General features: G+C 34.6%; 1 protein-coding gene across 4 annotated transcripts in view; it reads left to right on the top strand.

The window, feature by feature from the left end:
• Positions 1-18,731, top strand: part of LOC138331234 (uncharacterized) — a 35,555-nt gene extending 16,824 nt beyond the window's left edge. For 2 of the 4 annotated variants that reach the window (XM_069278725.1, XM_069278724.1), the window contains 14 exons: positions 1,620-1,811; positions 2,701-2,860; positions 3,868-4,027; positions 4,699-4,920; positions 5,722-5,868; positions 6,270-6,438; positions 7,109-7,276; positions 9,068-9,228; positions 10,189-10,370; positions 11,137-11,275; positions 13,652-13,720; positions 14,452-14,658; positions 16,262-16,343; positions 17,885-18,731. In XM_069278725.1, the coding sequence (XP_069134826.1) occupies positions 1,620-1,811; positions 2,701-2,860; positions 3,868-4,027; positions 4,699-4,920; positions 5,722-5,868; positions 6,270-6,438; positions 7,109-7,276; positions 9,068-9,228; positions 10,189-10,370; positions 11,137-11,275; positions 13,652-13,720; positions 14,452-14,658; positions 16,262-16,343; positions 17,885-17,910 (2,084 nt within the window). In that variant the 3' untranslated portion in view covers positions 17,911-18,731. Of the gene's footprint in view, positions 1-1,619; positions 1,812-2,700; positions 2,861-3,867; positions 4,028-4,698; positions 4,921-5,721; positions 5,869-6,269; positions 6,439-7,108; positions 7,277-9,067; positions 9,229-10,188; positions 10,371-11,136; positions 11,276-13,651; positions 13,721-14,451; positions 14,659-15,446; positions 15,495-16,261; positions 16,344-17,884 lie in introns of all 4 variants that reach the window. The other 2 variants (XM_069278726.1, XM_069278727.1) reach the window with 2 other exon arrangements.
• The last annotated feature ends 2,248 nt before the right edge of the window (positions 18,732-20,979 follow it).

Here is a 20,979-nt window from a genome sequence, read left to right as displayed (position 1 = left end):
AGCGACACCGATAGATTGCATTGAGGTCTGATCAACCGACCGTGAAATACACACGTACCTGTAGCATAGTTGTCGCATGCCATGTCCTGGGGCATGTATACAGATGTGAAACATCCTTGGCTATAGGGTGGGTACAACAGTAATTAACCCGGTAATTATAACCCGAGATGTGGTGTAATTATTTAATCATGTCTATTGTTTAGATATTTAACGAAGATCTACCACGTGCACGCGGTTTGTTTACTGTAGGAAAACAAGCAGAGCTAGTAATAAAGAGAAAGTTTCGTATTCAAATCACACAGATTTTTTATTTACATATGTAGTTGTCTGATAACGTAAATTATCTGTATGAAGAAGCCGAAGCCATGTATAGTTTTAGAAAATGACTATGTCATATAATGACCGGCATCGACTGATCATCGTGTAATTAGACCATATAATTTGATTCTTGACGTAACCGGAAGCGATCATAGTGTAGGTTAGTGCAGACGAGAACATCCCCAAGAACATTCACGCAACTAACTAACTAAACTACGTTTATAAGCGGTAACAAAGTCAAGATTGTTGTAATCCATTCCTTTTTAAACGTATTATTCTCTCTTTTGTGATAACATTCTTATTAACAATCAATATCGGTCGGTTTTAACGAACACTAGCCATACATGCGGTACACTAGTGTAAAAAACGACTTCCGATCGATTAAATCCGGTCGTAATGATCGGTATTCGGTTCACTTCTCCAAACCGAACCCTCTCTAAACCGGCCGAAATTATGTGCACCGACCATGATCGGTTTCAGGAGGTTCCACTGTAGGACCTTTTCAGACTTATCTGTTCGATGCAAAAAAAAAAAAAAATAACAATGATAGTGTTCATATGAAATCTGTGTGGGAGAATTTGGTTTGGTTTGGTTCATAAGATTAATTAACATTCTGTTAAAGACACTCCATCGCCGGCGAATGATATTTTTTCTCTATCAAAAACAGGAGCAGACAAATAAGTATTTTCTTTCACTTACAAAAGTGACTTATTTTACACCATGGCTTGGTTTATTAGATTAAAGTCTTATTACCGGTAACATCTAAGATCTTTTAAGGATGACCTAGCTCTCATGTGTTCAATGTATTGTGTTGTGGATGTCTTGGGAGGTATGTTTTTGGGAGGCTGTGGTATATTCGTGTTCTTTCAGAATCCTGTCTTCTATGTAGTGACCCATTTCATTTCCAAACAGTAAGCTAGAGTAATTTGGGGGTACCAGTTATCTATAGAAACAGCTGTTGTACTTTTTATGATTTTCGAGTACTTGGTCATTCCCAGGCACATGAAATCATTTGTCAAATCTTGTAGTAAAATCCATCCTGAATTTCAAAAAATAAAAATGGAATTCAAAAATGATTTTACCTACCGGGTACTCCATGACTTTTGATTCCATGTGCCTGTGGGCAAAGAGACAAAAAGAAGAGACACTGTATATTCATATTGATTTGATTAATTAATATGTAATTTCTCCTTCTGTGGGATAGTTGAAAATGTTCTTGCTATGGTCAGTGAAGTAAAGAATTTTTTCTTACAACGTAATACTACCTGCAACGGATGCTGATTATACTGTCTTCTCTGTAGAGGCGAGGACGGTTCAGCTTGGCTGGGCGCGTGTGCCTTTATTTTACCGTGACTCACCGGGAAGGAAATCAACAGACTCTTTGGATGTGCAGTGGACCCTACAGGCTGGGGACAACAAACATTCTATCCACGCCGGCGAAGTCCCAGACTCCCTCATCTCCACTGTTCCTCAAACTCCCAAAGAAAAACCTGGTGGGTACAAATGCTTAATTAATCCTAATATTGTACATCTATTAACTCATACACCCCTGAAATTAATAATGGACTGGTCTAGTCTTTGATTTAGAAGAGCCTAATGTGTCTTCGGGGATGAATGAGTTAAGTTAGTGATTAAGATCCAGGAAAGGAAACAAATTTTTGTACTTTTCTCGTCTGACGGAAGAAAATTCAGTTTACAGCAACTTTTCAAATGTTATATGTTTCTGTCAGTCTGTATTTAAGTTCTCTGGTTTTCTTTGCATGTGGCCCTTTTTGATACCCATGGGGTATGAGAAGGCGGGACCCAAAAAAGATCGTTTTGATGCCTTACAAAGATAACTGTGGTAATTGCATTAACAATTTCATTATTTATTATTTGATGACAGGCAGTCTCCCACTTTCCCTTCATTTTGAGGTAGCTACTAGGTACTGGCTGTAAGTCTGTGGTTTTCCTCAGGGAATTCCAACTTTCCCCTTCCATTCTTTGTATGCCATTAATTCATTCACAGATCACCCCTTACTGGCTGTAAGTCTGTGGTTTTCCTCAGGAAATTCCAACTTTCCTCCTCCATTAATTCTTTGTATGCCATTAATTCATTCATAGATCACCCTTGATGCTGCATTTGAACTGTCTTAATTCAAAGGCTGGAAGAGTTCATTGTGCATTTTCGGGGGTGAATGAGTTTAATGGCCATAAAATATTCATTATTATAAGTACTCATTCACCCCTGATTCTGCATTTGAATTCTTCTAATTCAAAGGTTGGAACAGTCCATTGTACATTTTCAGGGGTGAATGAGTTGAAAGATTTAAAAACATTCATCATATAAGTACTATAACAACAAATCCAATTTTTGGTATAACTGGAGTTTTCACATTACAGAGGGTCTATTGGGCTACAGTTCAGAACTGGGAGTGGTTGTGTATGAGCCAAAACATGAGCCAAAGGCAAAGAAAAGAGTCGAGGAGATTAAGGTGGCCACGCCTCCACCGGAGACGCCGGTCGAGAAAGAGGAAGAGGAGGAGGAAGAACAAGAAGAGGAGTAAGTGTCGTTTTACAAGTTTTCTGTCATTAACCTCTTCGACAGTCTGTCAGTTTAAGGGTTTATTTGCTTCACAACGAATTGAAAATAAAAATTGGTTAAAAATTTAGTTCATGATCAAGTGTAAATTTCTGATCCCTCTAATTAATGAAAAGCGCATGTACAAAGATAAAGAATTTGATTCCAGTCATACCTTTTGGAAAAATGCCACATTTTTTTCCAACAAGATTGATATAATGATCAGTAATAAAATGATTTTATCTGGTGATCTGGTGGTTTCTGTTGTCTGGAAGCCGAGAAATGCATTTTTCAGTGCTGCTAAAAATATCTTAATTATCATTTATCATATTCATCTCCCTTGCCCTTACCTACAAAGGCAATATTTCTTTAAGAATTTCACACGAAATTCAGAGGAAGAAATATTGTGTAACCCCACTCTCGCCTTTTTTTCCGTCTGACAGAACATTTTTTTTATATGTTAAAATATATATGTATAGGATCTTAACTGAGTGTTCATTTCATATGAGATATTATGAAACAAGTTTAGGAAGTTTCCACTTTTGCGAGCCTTGGCAAGCAAAAATCAAAACTTCAAGACGAGTTTCATAAAATCTCATATTAAATGAACACAAATTTAAGATACTTTTTTGTCACAAACCTACAAAAACCTACATGTTAAAGAATTTTAGTCAAAATATTTAATAACAAAATCCAGCGAAGGTCGCCATTTTGTCGGACCGTTCTTGAAATCATGATGTCGCCTCATTTTTCTTGACGTCATTTTATTGTTTCCGTCTTGACGTCACAATGAATGTTTCAGCCAATGAAAATCGCTCCAGTTCATATGACACTAGTGACACATGCAAAAATATCACACAGACGAAATCACTGGATATCAGGCTGATTATGTGATAAAAGTAGATATATATCAGAACTAACATTGAACTTCTTGATCGTTGGAAAGACTAATGTAGAACTAATATGTAACCATTTATTTCGCTATCCAGGAAGGAAGTTATTAAAACTCCAGATGAGTTACTTGATCCCTGGGTGGAACACAATCCATTCGCCTCTCGTAAAGATCCGGAACCAACGGGGACCAACTCCTACTTTGATCTTTACATTGATGCTGTTCACTTCATCCCTGACAATGCATCTATCATCAAGGTAAATAAATAGCCAGCTAATACATGAAAAGCCTCTTATTTTTTCAGGGATATTTTCGCGATTTAGAAGGCCATCACCTTGGTCGCGAAATTTTGATCAGTGAAAAATAAAGAATTGGTTGATTTATATAAATTGATACAATTCATGCCAAATCGCAAACAATTGATTCTCTATAAAAAAAAAATTAGGGAATCAATATTTTTAAATACATGTAATTTTAAAATTAAATTTTCTAATCTTAGGTTCAAATCGCGAAAATTTTTGCCCTCGAAAATACCAGCTTTACAGTATATCAAATTGATACTCTGCCTGCGTTCTATTAACATGTTTTTTTACCAGTTGTACAGATACGAAGCTGCTGTATCTAAAATGGAATACATTGTACCTTCCAAACCAAACCAACACAAATGGCCGTTATTTCTTGATTAAAGCGTACTACATGGATCCAAGATGGTGGAACCATGAGTTTTCACTTGTCATCAAAATACTTTCTTTGTTTAGACCAAAACAGAAAATATTTGTATTTTGTTACCATGGTTATCTGCAAAACTTGAAATAGACTCATCTGCATTATTGCCATATTTTTCATTTGATTCTCATTCAAACTTTAATTCCGTTATAATAGCTGCCATCTTTGACATAATTGCGATAATAATTGTTTATGCTCACAGGTTACCGGTATCATTGGTGCACCCGACATGACCAGGGTCATGTTGGCGATTCCAGATCTGCGGAGCTCAGCTCGTAGTCCGAGGTTCGAGTTCCGATTAGAGTTTAACGAGGAACAGAAAGAACTTAATCCACAGATGGTTGCTTTTCTTCGTGTCTATACCTACGACATCTTCGCAGAACAGATCAGTGTCATTGGAAGTGTTTTTGTACCAATTTTCAATGTAAGTAAATTTCATCCTGATTCACAGTTAGCAAACAAAATTTCTTCCATACCTTGATGAATCATGAAATTAAAAATAGCGTTTTTGTTCCAATTTTCAATATAAGTAAATGTCACACAGATTGTTACCCTGATGAAATTTAAAAAAAAAAAGTAATATTGTTCCAATTTTCAATGTAAGTAAATTCTACCTTGATTCCCACAGTTTGCAAACGAAGTTACTTTCATACCACGATGAAATTAAAAAATTGGTGCCATCAATGCCTAAATAAATTTCAGTGTGCACTTCTATGACTAATTCCAACCTGTGAAAAGGGGCGGAGTTAAACATTGTCAAAATGACTAAGATTTCAAACAATCTTCTTTTGAGTTCACAGGTTTAATGGAAGCATGCTCTTCATAGATTAAGAAGTCAAATTTTTAAAATCACTGAGCGACATCAAGGGCCAGTATATAGTGTATATATGTCTTTGTTTCATTCTATATCCGAACTCAGGTGACCATTAAGGCCCATGGGCCTCCTGTTCTTGATGCTCCAAAAAACATCTACATCAATTTTAAGAGATTTTTGTAATGAATACAGAATTAATTTTTGTCTTGATTTCATTATCGTCAAAGATGGAACAGCCATCTGAACAGCCGTCTTCCGTGATGACTGGCGTGACAATTGTGACGTCACAATGATAATGACGTCATAATAAGTGGATGACTTTTCATAGACTGATGAATTCCAACTGTGCTGGGTAATAAGCTGCAGTGAAAATATAAACATACAATAATCTAATTCTCATCTTTCTATCAGAAAGGAAAGCTGAATGTAGGTGGTCACCAGCTACGACTTCGTAATGGAGTGCCGAAGAACAAAGCCCGATACAAAGTAACAGATCTAGACCAATTCAAGGTCGTGCCTGCTGCCTCAATCCTGGTCAGAATTTTGCCTCATGAAAAGGTAAGAGCATGCAATACATTATTTTTGCTGTGTAAAAATTCTTGTTACAGATGGAACTACACTATGAAAATGTGATAACAAAATGGAGAATTTTGTGGAAAGGCAGTGCTTGATATTTTACCCAAACATGTAAATGAACTGCCATTATCATATCTCAAGAGGCGTAAGAAACTATACATCGGACTCTAGATATCTTGCTGTTGTGTACATCTCAATTCAAACAATTGATAAAAAAAATTAAGTTGATAACAATCTCTAAAAGTTTCAATTATAGTGAAATTATTTTTTGTAATAATTTGAACTAAAATAATTTAAAAGTACTCTCAGAATCAACATAATTTTATGCCATTCAATCAAAAACGAAACACAGATAATTTACTCTCAGTATAATTGTTTTACAGGACTATGTAGAAAGTCCTAAGTACGGTATTGGTTACTACCACTCTGAACCAGCCCGCCCGACCATCACAGACGAAAGAATATTCGCCAGCTACGCCGATAACATGAACTACCCTAAAACAGAGATGGCGATGGTGCAGAGACTACAAACCTCACAGGGCTTCCCACTAGGTAAGGTAGACCTACTTACATTTAGTTAATTTCTGAAAGAGTTGGGAGAAGGAGGAGGAGGGAGGGAGGAGAAAATTATGAGATGCTACCAAATGCCCACAAGTTTGAAACCTATAAGGGGCAGTTGTCTGTTACTGCATGACTGTAGGTCAATGCTATTTTGGGGATTCTCCAGGTTTCTTCCATCCCATAAGCCTTACTTTTATAAGTAATGTTTATAAGTGGTAAAACAAAACTAACCCAAAAATATTTTGCTGATGATTATATACCATGGTTGGATAGATCATTCTTACTTTTGTTTAATTATCTAATCAGCTCTCACCTTTTGACCTTTTTAACAATTATTAATGACTTATCTGCTAACTATTGTCATCAATTTTAAAGGATTTCTAAATCTATTCACTTTGACTATGAAATGACCTTTGACCTCCTTGATCTAATTACAATTTTCAGATAGCCGTTGGCTTAATATATAATTTTTAAGCTATCACTAAATGACCGTATAAATAGAACACTTGCGTTTTTTGACAAAAGAATAATCTTCGACCGCACCCCTGAGGACACATTTAGACACTTCTAAATCAAAGACTAGACAAGTCAATTATGAAATTTCAGGGGTAAATAAGGTAATGTTTTGATTATAGGTAATTTTATCTTACGCCTGTTGCAGGAGAGACAGATGAAGAACTGCTTGGGTGGCTCCAAGCCAAGCTTGACATCAAGAAAGTCGGTCCCAAATTTACAGCGGGCAATCTGCCTCTTGACGCTATGGTTCGTTACCGTATAAAGCAGGGACTAAGAGTCCGAGTCAACCGTGTGTGGGGGCTGCCACCTATTGGTAAGTTGTAGTCTTATTTAAATACTCTATTGTTGCTAATATTTGCTGGAGTTTTATTTTCACTAAATTCGCGAATCAATCCAAACTTGTGAACTCACAAAATTTTACAAATTCATAGTTTTACATATTATAGCCTGTCTGGCGTACGAATGATGCTTTCAAATGCTAAAAAGATAATTTTTAAAAAATAAACACCTGCTAATCAGTTTCAAACTTTACAAATTCATAGTTTTACATATTATAGCCTGTCTGGCGTACGAATGATGCTTTCAAATGCTAAAAAGATCATTTAAAAAAATAAACACCTGCTAATCAGTTTCAAACATTACATTGCGAAATTTTACAACCATGAAATAAAACAACTATAAAGTTACTATTTTAAATTAAAGGGAGTTAGATTAAAATGTTGGACCAGGAATGGTAAAAATAACAGGTGCTGTTAGATTTTGTACTTTTGAAGAGAGTAAGAAAAGGACTACCATGTAATTTGTCTTATATGTGTATTTTGTCTAGACTTTTTACTCTCAAGGGCTATTTTAGGAAAACTGAAGATACAGAAGAAGGTGAAAGATTTGGACTTCAAATTGGTATTGCTCTTAAACGCAGAAAAAATTCTGTAAATTGCTACACAGGCAAAAGTTCATAACCTGAAATTCAGGTGAAATTCAGGTCAATATCAAATGAAATTCGGGTCATTATCAGGTAAAATTCAGGTCATTTATCAGGTGAAATTCAGGTCAATATCAGATGAAATTCAGGTCATTATCAGGTAAAATTCAGGTCATTATCAGGTGAAATTCAGGTCAATATCAGATGAAATTTGGGTCATTATCAGGTAAAATTCAGGTCATTTATCAGGTGAAATTCAGGTCAATATCAGATGAAATTTGGGTCATTATCAGGTAAAATTCAGGTCAATATCAGGTAAAATTCAGGTCAATATCAGATGAAATTCAGGTCATTATCAGGTAAAATTCAGGTCATTATCAGGTGAAATTCAGGTCAATATCAGATGAAATTCAGGTCATTAACAGGTAAAATTCAGGTCATTATCAGATGAAATTCAGGTCATTATCAGGTAAAATTCAGGTCAATATCAGATGAAATTCAGGTCATTATCAGGTAAAATTCAGGTCATTATCAGGTGAAATTCAGGTCAATATCAGATGAAATTCAGGTCATTATCAGGTAAAATTCAGGTCATTATCAGATGAAATTCAGGTCATTATCAGGTAAAATTCAGGTCAATATCAGATGAAATTCAGGTCATTATCAGGTAAAATTCAGGTCATTATCAGGTGAAATTCAGGTCAATATCAGATGAAATTCAGGTCATTATCAGGTAAAATTCAGGTCATTATCAGGTGAAATTCAGGTCATCAGGTAAAATTCAGGTCATTATCAGGTGAAATTCAGGTCAATATCAGATGAAATTCAGGTCATTATCAGGTAAAATTCAGGTCATTATCAGGTGAAATTCAGGTCAATATCAGATGAAATTCGGGTCATAATCAGGTAAAATTCAGGTCAATATCAGGTAAAATTCAGGTGAATATCAGGTCAAATTCAGGTCATTATCAGGTAAAATTCAGATCATTATCAGATAAATTTCAGGTCAATTTTAGGTCAAAATTTTAAACAGAAATTCAGGTCAATTTGAGGTTAGGAAATTTTGCCTGTATAATGTTAACATGTAAGCAGTGTTCCTTCTTACTCTGTACTGTTACTAGCATGCTGCCCAAACCTTTCCTGTAGCCATTTACAGAATTAATATTTCCTATTTTCTTACAGAAAACCTGTACACACAGTGCTACTGTAAGATAGAGCCGGGAGAGAAGGTCCGAGATATGCCGCTAACGGCTGAAGGTCATGGCGGAGAGGAACGCTTCCTCACGGATAAAATTGATTTCAACAGTGTCATGACAGATCCTAAATGGAATGACGATGTTCGAGTGAGTTTTTGATATGTTGAAATACGTTTACTCATATTGTAGTCTTATTAACGGAAGTCAGCGTTTGAATGTACACTCAGGAAATGGGTCTGACAATGTTGTTGTTGTCACTATCTTAATAAACCACATGGCTATACAGCCATCAGCACACCTTAGCCTGTTTATATACCACTATTTCAACGTAAAAAATTGTATAATACTTTGTCTTGTTCATGTATTTTGATAGATGCCGGCATGTTATGTAATGGTGATGTCAATAAAATTCGAAAATTTTTAAAATAAACATCTTACATTCAAAGTCGGCAGGGCCATGATTAAACTTATATGTTCTCAGCTTTTCAAGTGAACTGCATATGTACATACAATGTATTACCTGTAAGATATTCAAGGTTAACACTTAAAGATGCTCCACCGCTGACAACTGGTATTTTTCACTATCAAAAACAGGAGCAGACGATTTCGTATTTTTCTTCAGTTACATAAGTTACTTACTTTACACCATTACCACCATTGAAAAGTTTGAGCTTCTTTTTTTTACTTCAAGTTAAAAATATGAAGAAAAATTAATTGCATCCCTAAAAATTCCGTGTCACTTTATCCTATATGGAAGGAAGTACTGATTGTGCCTGCACCAAAGGCGAAATAAATTATTTCATATTATTTTTTGTGTTAATTAGACATATATATTCATGATCAAACACCATTTATTGTTCAGCTGATGAATATCATTTATGCTTTGTTGGCGGTGGAGTATCTTTAAATTTTTTGTCCAAAATTTTCCTAATAAATATTATTTTGTTAGTGGCTGATTTGAAGTTTTAGCCAGTATCAAGTGTCACCTCGGTGGGTAGTGATATCTGAATTATGTGTACAAGAATATGTCCCTAAAGGTTCGTTATAACCATACTGTATTTCTTGTGTCTAATAAAACCAAAATTCAACATTCATTTTGATTGACAGAATCTGAAGCCACACTACGACACCAACTCAGTATTAATGATCCAGATATTTGGTGTGACTCTTAAATACAAGGCTTTAGCTGATCACAATGGACCAGGTCTTATCCGAAACCTTCAGGGCGAAGATCTCAACATCTCAGAGGATCAGATCATTGGTTGGACAGCCATGCCTTTGTTTGAAGCGTAAGTGAATTGTACCAGTCATAGTGTTTAACCCCCGTAATTTTACAATGAACTCTTCCAATCATGAAGTTTTACCCCACACCTGTAATTTCAAAATGAAATGTTCCAATTACAAAGTTATACCCCTGTTAGATCATAATGAATTTTCCTGTCTTAAAGGTTTTCACAGACCTGTAATTTTATAATGAACTATTCCATATTGTAAAGATATTACCTGTGATTTTACAATGAACTGTTCAAGTCTTAAAGTTTTACCCAAATCTGTAATTTCACAATGAACTAGTTTTACTACTGTAATTTCATAATGAACTGTCCCAGTCTTAGTGTTATACCCCTGTAATTTCACAATTAATTCTTCCAATAGTGAAAATGTTACCCCTGTAATTTCACATTGAATTCTTCCAATTGTTAAAGTTTTACCCCTGTAATTTCATAATGAACTGTTCCAGTCTTAGTTATTAGTCAAAAGATCTTGTATAACAGTAATGTCTATTAATTTAAACTTTATTGATTAGTGGGCCAAAGAGTCTGTTGTATCAACAATAAATAAATAAATAAGAATAAATAAATAAATAAATAAATGAGAACAAATAAATAAATAAGATTAAATAAATGAATAAGATTAAATAAATAGATAAATAAGAATAAATAAATGAATAAATAAAAATAGATTAATAAATAAATAAGAGTAAATAAATAAATAAATAAATAAGAATAAATAAATAAATAAACAAATAAATAAATAAATATTTAATGTTTCACACAGAAATGCAGTGCTGACCGGTGTACATGAACTGCCTGTATTCCGAGGCAAACCTCCGGAGGGTATTGTAGAATCCTTCAGTATACATCCTGCGAACGAGGTGTTTGAGAAATGGAAGTGGGACAAGAAAACTCAGAGAATTGTAAGTACATCATTTCATTCTGTATTCAACCTAATATGCACTTAGGGCATTTAGAAAATTGAAACAAATAAGGTGGTGCTTAATGAAAACAAATTTGGACTAGCCTTTCATAAAATTATTCCACAGAGTAAGCCATAAATCACTTTGCAAAAGAAATCAGTAAGGAAACCAACACAGTTTGCAGTCTGTATTTAATTCGAAGTGAAATTGATACCTGAAAAAGAGGGTGGGGCACTTATAGGGATGGGACGCTTATTGGGCCGACTATGGTACCTCACAGGACTAAAGGATTGTGTACTATGGTATATTTCCTGTCCTGTTTTATCTTTAATATCTGGCTTTGATATACTAATAGCCATTTATTTTCATGGGTCTTTATTTTTAAGATTTTGACTTAAAATGGGAAAATTCAATTCAAATTAGTATTCAAAAAATTTTGCGATTTGAATTTAATATATATTCCATCAATTTATTTTTAGCCCACCATCATCAGATGGTGGGCTATTCAAATCGCCTTTCGTCCGTGGTCCGTCCGTCCTTCCGTCCGTCCTTCCGTCCGTCCGTCCGTTAACAATTCTTGTTAACGCTATTTCTCAGAAAGTACAGAAGGGATCTTTCTCAAATTTCACATGTAGGTTCCCCTAGGGCCCTAGTTGTGCATATTGCATTTTTGGACCAATCGGTCAACAAGATGGCCGACTGGCGGCCATCTTGGATTTTGATAGTTAAAGTTTGTTACCGCTATTTCTCAGAAAGTTGTGAAGGGATCTTTCTCAAATTTCACATGTAGGTTCCCCCTAGGGCCTAGTTGTGCATATTGCATTTTGGGACCAATCGGTCAACAAGATGGCCGACTGGCGGCCAGCTTGGATTTTGATAGTTAAAGTTTGTTACCGCTATTTCTCAGAAAGTTTTGAAGGGATCTTTCTCAAATATATATGTAGGTTTCCCTAGGGCCCTAGTTGTGCATATTGCATTTTGGGACCAATCAGTCAACAAGATGGCCGACCGGCGGCCATCTTGGATTTTGATAGTTAAAGTTTGTTACCGCTATGTCTCAGAAAGTTTTGAAGGGATCTTTCTCAAATTTCATATGTTGGTTCTCCTAGGGCCCTAGTTGTGCATATTGCATTTTGGGACCAATCAGTCAACAAGATGGCCGACTGGCGGCCATCTTGGATTTTGATAGTTAAAGTTTGTTACCGCTATTTCTCAGAAAGTACTTAAGGGATCTTTCTCAAATATAATATGTAGGTTTCCCTAGGGCCCTAGTTGTGCATATTGCATTTTGGGACCAATCGGTCAACAATGATGACCGACCGGCGGCCATCTTGGATTTTGATAGTTAAAGTTTGTTACCGCTATTTCCCAGAAAGTACTGAAGGGATCTTTCTCAAATTTCATATATAGGTTCCCCTAGGACCCTAGTTGTGCATATTGCATTTTGGGACCAATCAGTCAACAAGATGGCCGACCGACTGATGGCCATCTTGGATTTTGATAGTTAAAGTTTGTTACCGCTATTTCTCAGAAAGTACTGAAGGGATCTCTCTCAAATTTCATATGCATGTTCCCCTTGAACCCTAGTTGTGCATATTGCATTTTGGGAGTGATCGGTCAACAAGATAGCCGACCGGCGGCCATCTTGGATTTTGATAGTTAAAGTTTGTTAACACTATTTCCCAGAAAGTACTGAAGGAATCTTTCTCAAATTTCATATGTAGGTTCCCCTACGACCCTAGTTGTGCATATTGCATTTTGGGACAGATCGGTCAGCAAGATGATCGACAGGTAGCCATCTTGAATTTTGATAATTGAAGTTTGTTACTGCTACATATCTCAGAAAGTACTGAAAGGATCTTTCTCAAGGTTCATATATAGTATGCAGTAAAAGTTTGAAAAGCAGGGAAAAGATCCCTCTTTCTGTTGTCAGACATAGATCATTCTTTGGTGGGCGCCAAGATCCCTCCGGGATCTCTTGTTATTTTGCGAATTTTATTTTCGCGACCATAGTAATATCCTGTGAAATCGTGAAAATATCTTCTCACAAAAATAACCTGCTATACAGTAATTATGGAGGCATGTCATTTTTGTCTTACCAACATTTGTAGTTTGTCTAATTAATTGCCAGTCGTCAGTAGAAATAAGCTGTGTATACGTAATATGTGCACATAGAATAGTGACGTAGCTACGTAAATTGTTACATCATTGTTCTTCTCTAGTGCATCGTCCGCTAAATAGTGTGTACCGAAGTTATGATGTTTTGGCGTTTTCTCAAATCAATAAAATTAACTATTAAGAATTAAAAACTGACAAATTATTGAAACAATTTATTAATATGATGTGAATTTAAATCAAAAGAAATTTTAATTGCAGCCCTGGACTAGTATGACAGTAACATTATGGGACGGCCATTATGATTTTGAGGATCTTCCCTTCCTGCCTGTAAGTATGAATATTCTCCCACAGTTGACTCATTCTCCCTCAAAATTTCATAATGAACTGTTCCAACATTAGAACTAGAAGAATCCATTCACATCTTGAGGGATGAGCAAGTTGAAAGGAACTCTTGGTTGAGAACCTGATATTCAGAAATGTTATGCTTCTTGATATGGTAACTCTTGGTACGAGCAATGTTGTCCTGTCTCCTTCGATTCGACAAACAGGATAAGAAAAAGGTCCCATAGACCGTAATGGAGCAAGGCCATCGGAATCATAGAAGCTAGGTTTTGAACTTCTGTAACACAATATTGAATTGCCAAAATAATACATAATGCATTTAGAAATTATCAAGTCATTAATTTTGTACTCTTTTTAACTCAACTTTACCATCAATTTAGTTTCACGATTTAGATTCATTAAGTTCTATTTGATAACTTATGCCTGACACTTTTAAGCATTGACTTACCAGATATTTTCACGATTTCTACTTTTTCAGCATGATTTATTTTCACGATTTCTACTTTTTCAGGGTGACTTTTTTTCATGATTTCTACTTTTTCAGGGTGACCTATTCTCACAATTTCTACTGGCCCACAAAATACGTGAAATTTAATCACACTCAAAAATTAGTTGATTTACAGTATTGAACTACTATCCCAGTATGCTTTGTTTAAAACAACAAACTTATACTTTATTAAAAACAATTTTAAATCACTTGAATATTTGATTTATAGACTTATGAAGATTTACTGAAGATCGCTGGTAATCTGGAGTCATATAAAAAGACCCGAGAGAATCCGAAAGGAACTAAGCATATCTCAAGCCTGGTCCTTGAGGGTCTGGAAGGACGGTACCGCCGTCAGGGTATAGAGGGCGACATGTACAAAAAGGAACAGGCGTTCTTCCAGGAACACATGAACAATACGATGAGCACATTAATCGTAAGTGAAAGTCTGGTCATGTTATGGATGGAGGGCAGAGGGCGGGCAATGGGTCTCTAATGTAGTTAGGGAAATTTGTTTTTATTTGGCAAGAAAATATTGAAGATTTAAAGGGGAAATTTTCCTTGTATTTGACAAAAATAAGATGGAAGTTTTGTAGGGAAATTCAATGGTATTTGCCAAAAAACAGTAAAGGATAGGTATGAATTTTTCACTTGTGAGATAATTCATAAACAAATTCATGCTCACCACTATATGATTCATGAACATGCAAGAAAGACAAAGTTTATGATGATTTTACAGTTTATACCTTTGTGATTATTCATGAGAAAATTTATGTTCAACAATATAATTATGATTCATGAATATGCAAGAATGTTCATGATGATTTCACAGTTTATACTTTCTTTGCTTATAATCAAAGAAAAAAAAGGATACCCAACTTTATGAAATATCATTAAATTATTTCCCAAGATTAAAAAAAAAAAAAAAAAAAATTATTGAATTTCTCATATTTAAAAAAAATCATGAATTTTATTCTTGGATGATCTATAAATAACTGAAAATTCATGAAATGTTTACGTTCTTTTGGTTGGAATAATCAATATTCATAAAAATTAGAAATTAATATCAATTGTCCTGGGAAAGTGGTGAATTCTTCATCTCCCACAGACTGTTATTCATTATTGGGACAGTCCATTAGTTTATTTTTATTAATATTTTGAAGGAAAAAATATCATAACCCATAATATTAAATCTCATTATAATTATGTCAATTTGATTTCCAGGAACATTATATTGCGTCAATTCCCAAACGCTACTTTTAAATTGCCGAGGTATATATATATATGTGCATGAAGTTTGCGTATCAACTCGATGTGTAATTGTTTGATGTTTGGTGTTAGGAATATATAAATAATACTGTGTTATTAATGTTTTTATTTTAGCATGAAAGTTGTACCTGTCTACTTAAACAGCTTCAGTAAAAATGCTTGGATTAAATCACCAGTTTGATAAGAGTTACCTCCCTGTTATCTTGCTACTGATTACAGACTTAATCGATGTTTGTTGTTATATGTGTAAAGTTACTTACCAACAGAAATTAGAACGTCTATAGGTAGGAAGCCTGTATCCAGCTGTTAGTTAGTGGTAAGGATGTAACAAAGCTATTAATATTCATGCTTTTAATTTAAGTTACTGCTGAAACTCGAATGCATCAACAAGCAATGAACCCTTCTGAACAGAGTATCGGCCTGTTTATAATGTGATGTTAATTTGACACTTAAATTTAAAATGACCACTTTAGAGTACATATTTAATGTGTTTGTATTGCTTGGACCTGTATATATAGGAAGTAATTAATCTTTAAATTGTCATCACTGAAAAAAGGTATCCTTCCCGAAAAAAAGGCAATACCCTTGTCATCGTTTCATTTTAGCATATTTCCTTTATGTGACACCTTTAATACATTCTATGAAAGAAACATCACAGCAGGTATGCAAACATGAGTTTGTTACCAAAAGCTTACGAGTTCTGAACCCGATGTAACATACCTGTTATTAGTGATAATTCAAAGATATATGTCTTTATTTGTGCCTCTCAGCAATGGTATCTAGTCACACCACAACCAACTCCATCAGATGTGGACAGCAATGGAGATACCATATCTCAGACATCAACAAATGGTGAAATTTTATGTCCCAACACCCTACACTGCAAACTAAAATATGTTGATGACATCACAAATAATCTCACCATCAGATCAAGAACCCCTTATCACAAGTTTAAAACTAATCATCCAGCATCCTTGGTGTTTCAAACTGTTCCCTGATGTTACTTGAGTGTTCCCTGATGTTACTTGAGTGTTCCCTGATGTGTACATGAGTGTTCCCTGATGTTCCCCTAGTGTTCCCTGATGTTACTTGAGTGTTGAGTGTTCCCTTATGTTACCTGGGTGTTCTCTGATGTTACATGAGTGTTCCCTGATGTTCTCTGATGTTCCCTGAATGTTCCCTTATGTTACTTGAGTGTTCCCTGATGTTACCTGGGTGTTCTTTGATGTAACCTGAGTGTTCTCTGATGTTACTTGAATATTCCCTGAGTGTTCTCTGATGTTCCCCGAGTGTTTCCAGATGTTACTTGAGTGTTCCCTGAAGTTACCTGAGTGTTCCCTAATGTTACTTGAGTGTTACCAGAGTGTTCCCTGATGTTACATGAGTGTTCCCTGAAGTTACCTGAGTGTTTCCCTGATATTACCAGAGTGGCCCCTATACTACTCACCCCTTGTTCCCTCATAATCCAGGCACCTATACTTTAAGAAATATTTCTGTGTTATCACTTTAAGTCTAATAAAACAACCATATTGTGATCATTTGTTTCAAAATAATGGAAATTAAATAAGCATCTTGGCTCTGTTGTATGTGTTTTGTGGATAACAGCATGTTGTGTGTTGATTTTTGTGTTATCTAACACAATACTGATGTTCTACTTATTGGATACCAGTACTGATTCTGTTTATCTGTCATAAGAAACATCATCATGGTATTCAGTACTAAATTTTGTACATTGTGTTAATATAGGCATTATATTATGTGCAGTGGACCCACGATAATCTGAACACAAATAGTGCGGAAAACTTGCAATCCAGATTGAAATATCAGGAATAGATTTCACCATTGACTAAGTAAACAAAATCTACAACTAGGAAGGTTTCAGCTGGAGACTCCCGTGTTTGGATTATCAAGGATCCACTGTACATTAGATTATAGTATAAAGATGGCGAATAATTTATTTTCGATTTTAGCTCAGTGACATCATTCTCAGTACATTTGACTTTATAAATTTATATATTATTTGTGTTAAAAAAAGGCAAAAACTTAACTAGATGTTTTTCATTGCAATGACATAACAAACAAAAAATCCCACAGCAGGGCCAATCAAGGTTGTGAAGAATAATTAAACATTAATCCGATGGAAGATTTCATTTCCATTATGTGTATTGCTAGTGAAAGTCTAAAGTGTTTCAAATTATTATCTCACTATTAAATTTGGATTGAATGTACTGTTAGTAGTAGTGGATTTAATTAGTAATATTAATTTGAGGGATGATTTCACTTCTATTGTGCCTTTTGCTAGTCAAAGTGTTTCAAATATTTATCTTGTGAGGTTTTGATTGAAACTACTGTTCGTAGTAGTGGATTATGATTATAATTTTGTTATTTTACAGGACGAGTACCTGCTCGGGATAGGTGAAGCCCCGCTGTAACCAGCCTACATACAGGTAAAGCGACGCTGAATCCACGAAGAGCTGAAGTGTGGCTGTCACAAGAAGTAACATACTTGAACCATTTAGGGTACTTATCTCTTGTGGAACAAACACCCATAGAAATATGTTATGGAATCGCCCGCCTCCTTTCACCAGGGCGTTTAGAACTTTCATTCAGTAGAACAACAATGGCTTATTACATGAACAAGACACTGGATTCAATACTGCACTTGATATAAGGAAGGTTTCTTTGTTATTTACAATTCACAGCTGTAAACAGATCTAGAATAGACTCAACAGCATAAACGATCAACTTGTTGTGAAGAATATCAGTATATTCTCAGACCTCAGTCTCCTCACAGGCCACAGAAGCCTAATAGTGCCATTATACTGTAAACATACTTACTTTAGCGGTGGATTTATTTTAGCGGTAGTTTTATTTTATCAGTTGTATAATTTCAGCACTTTTCGTGCTGTCTTTGAAACGCTAATTCATGTACAGCACTTAATGTTGTAAATAGGAATTTCTAGTATTGAACCATCGAACTCCACTAACTCAATGCTAATAAGTCTTAATTAAAATATGACTGCGCTTAATTAAGTATTTTACAGCATAGTATATATAATTAGTGGATGTTTTAGAATAGATAGGTCTTATCACAGTCGACTCTGAAGGCTTCTGAAATGTCCAATGTAGGAACACAAACACAGACATATCTTTTATTTAAGACAAATCGAATGTAGATGTATAGCTCTCATCTTTTAAGATATTAAATCTTAAGATTGAATTTGTGTATCATTTCATAAAGTATTTTATATTTGTTCTGCCATTATAATTTTCAATCATGGTGTGTTTTGTATTAAAATCTTTAATGAATTGATTCAGAAGTATTTTTTACTTGATCTGTAATTATCTTTCTTTCCAATTTAATTGGTGTGTCTTATACTATCTAGATGAATAAGAAATAAAACTTGACAGGGAGTAGAAAAATGTCCATAATTCAAATATTTATCAAAAAGGACAATTCGATGAACATTTGATCGTTATTGTTTTAAAAACTATATATACAGCTATGATTATATTCAGTAATTACTTGTGTAATTGGACAACCGAAGTAGACGAAGGGGTTGTTTCTCTCAAATTTATTTGTTTAGGACCAGACAGTGTGAATTATGTCATTTCTAACTTAACATGTGTGCTTGTGTAGAGAGATTTTTTTTAGATTAACACTGTGTGAGAACTGAAGTGATTAGTGTAAGTTAGACGTGATAGTTTGAATGACTACGGTAATTAAGCCACACATTTTTACTACGGCACTGTATTTATGGTTAACGTATCAAAAATTATTGTATTAGTAATTTCAATTTGGAGGGTCAATATTTCGCGGTTTCCTGTATAAGTGACATATTTGCAGGAGGTAAATTTCGCGGTTACTGATCCCGCCATAAATCAATTTGGTTTTTGAATATTACAGAATTACCTTACCTTGCAGGTAGGTATTTGTGACGTCATTATTTTGTGAGTGAAACTCCATGTGTTTTCTCTGAAAAGCATGACGTTACACTCGCAAACACATGACGTCACAATCAATATATACCCACAAGGGCAGATAACTCTGTCATATGCAAAATGGAACACAATACTATGGGTCATGGTTCTTAGGTATGTTACAGTTAATTATATTCTGAATATTTAGCTGTCGTTTAGAATTCACGAAATTCAGTGAAAATGAAAATATAGCAAAAATTATCCATGAAATTTAATCGCTATACATGTATACAGCTACTTTCTTTGAAATTTGATAATTTTCTCTTTTTGTCTTGATGGCACTTAATTTGTGTCATTTTGTCCGAGTAATAGGATCAGATCAACAATATTTATAGCCAAGTGCTCTCAACTGTTGTTTATTTGTTTGTATTCAGTTCATCTCGCTGATCTCACTCCATAGATTTAATTGTATTGTAATTAATAAATAAATGTTACATAATAACTTGAATTTGAGTTTTGTTAATTGTAGATTTTGTCAAAATGATCACAAAACAATTTTGTAATGAAGCATGTTATCTTCCCTTCCATGCAATTTCAAATCAAATCACAGCAAATCTGCTAATGCTAGAATTTTTGTTATATCATGATTTAGTCAATATATTGATAGACATTTAAATCTCAAATCTCATCATCATCTCATTGTCTGCCATGCAGGACCATGGTTGAACTTTAAATTTTCTGAATATTTTATTTATGTGCTAAGTATCAAGTGTGAAGTATTTTTTCCAGATGGAAACGTACAAAATACTGACATGTTGGAATACACCAAAAATTGCAGCTTGGGATTCAGATTCAAAAGTTCAGATTCCAGTTAAGGTTTGTCAAGTTTGGAATGATGTTAAACTGTATAATTACTAATTATATGAATATCATAACTCATTCACCCCTGATATTTCATAATGGACTGATCTAGTCTTTGATTTAGAAGAGTCTAAATGTGTCTGAAGGGTTGAGAGAATTAAACGCTACAAATTCACACTGCTGATTTTTAAATATCGTCAGGTTATCTCACCAAATGTAATAAGATTGAACATTTTAGATAGTCTAAGAATATACAAAGGAAATTTTGATCTGTACATTGTAACCTGTAAAAATCGGCTCTTGCCTAAACCAGATCCCTGTCTATTCTGAATTAATGTATGGCATTTCCTGTTTAATGAGAGTAATTTAGGACCATTTCTAATCCAGATCACTTGTCTATTCTGGCTTAATTACTTTTGTGGCATTTACTTCTTTAAATTGTAATAGTAATTAAAACCTGCATAATTCAGAAACCTGTATATACCAGCCAAATATGCAGGTTCCTATGACATCCGGTTTAGACAAGTTATACTGTATATAGATCTAGTGGGCATGTTATCTGAAGAATTGATACAGGACACAGGGACCTGGCACGAATGTTTAACCAACAGTATCAATATATATATTATAGTACATGTATAATATATATATTAATAAGCTGGTTAGAAATTGTGCGAGGTCCCTGTGACATAGGATTACTGTTATA

Source organism: Argopecten irradians, chromosome 9 (genome assembly GCF_041381155.1).
Source record: "Argopecten irradians isolate NY chromosome 9, Ai_NY, whole genome shotgun sequence".
Classification (NCBI taxonomy): Eukaryota; Metazoa; Mollusca; class Bivalvia; order Pectinida; family Pectinidae; genus Argopecten; species Argopecten irradians.
Note: the sequence above shows the minus strand (reverse complement) of the source record. Positions and strands in the feature narration are given on the sequence as shown.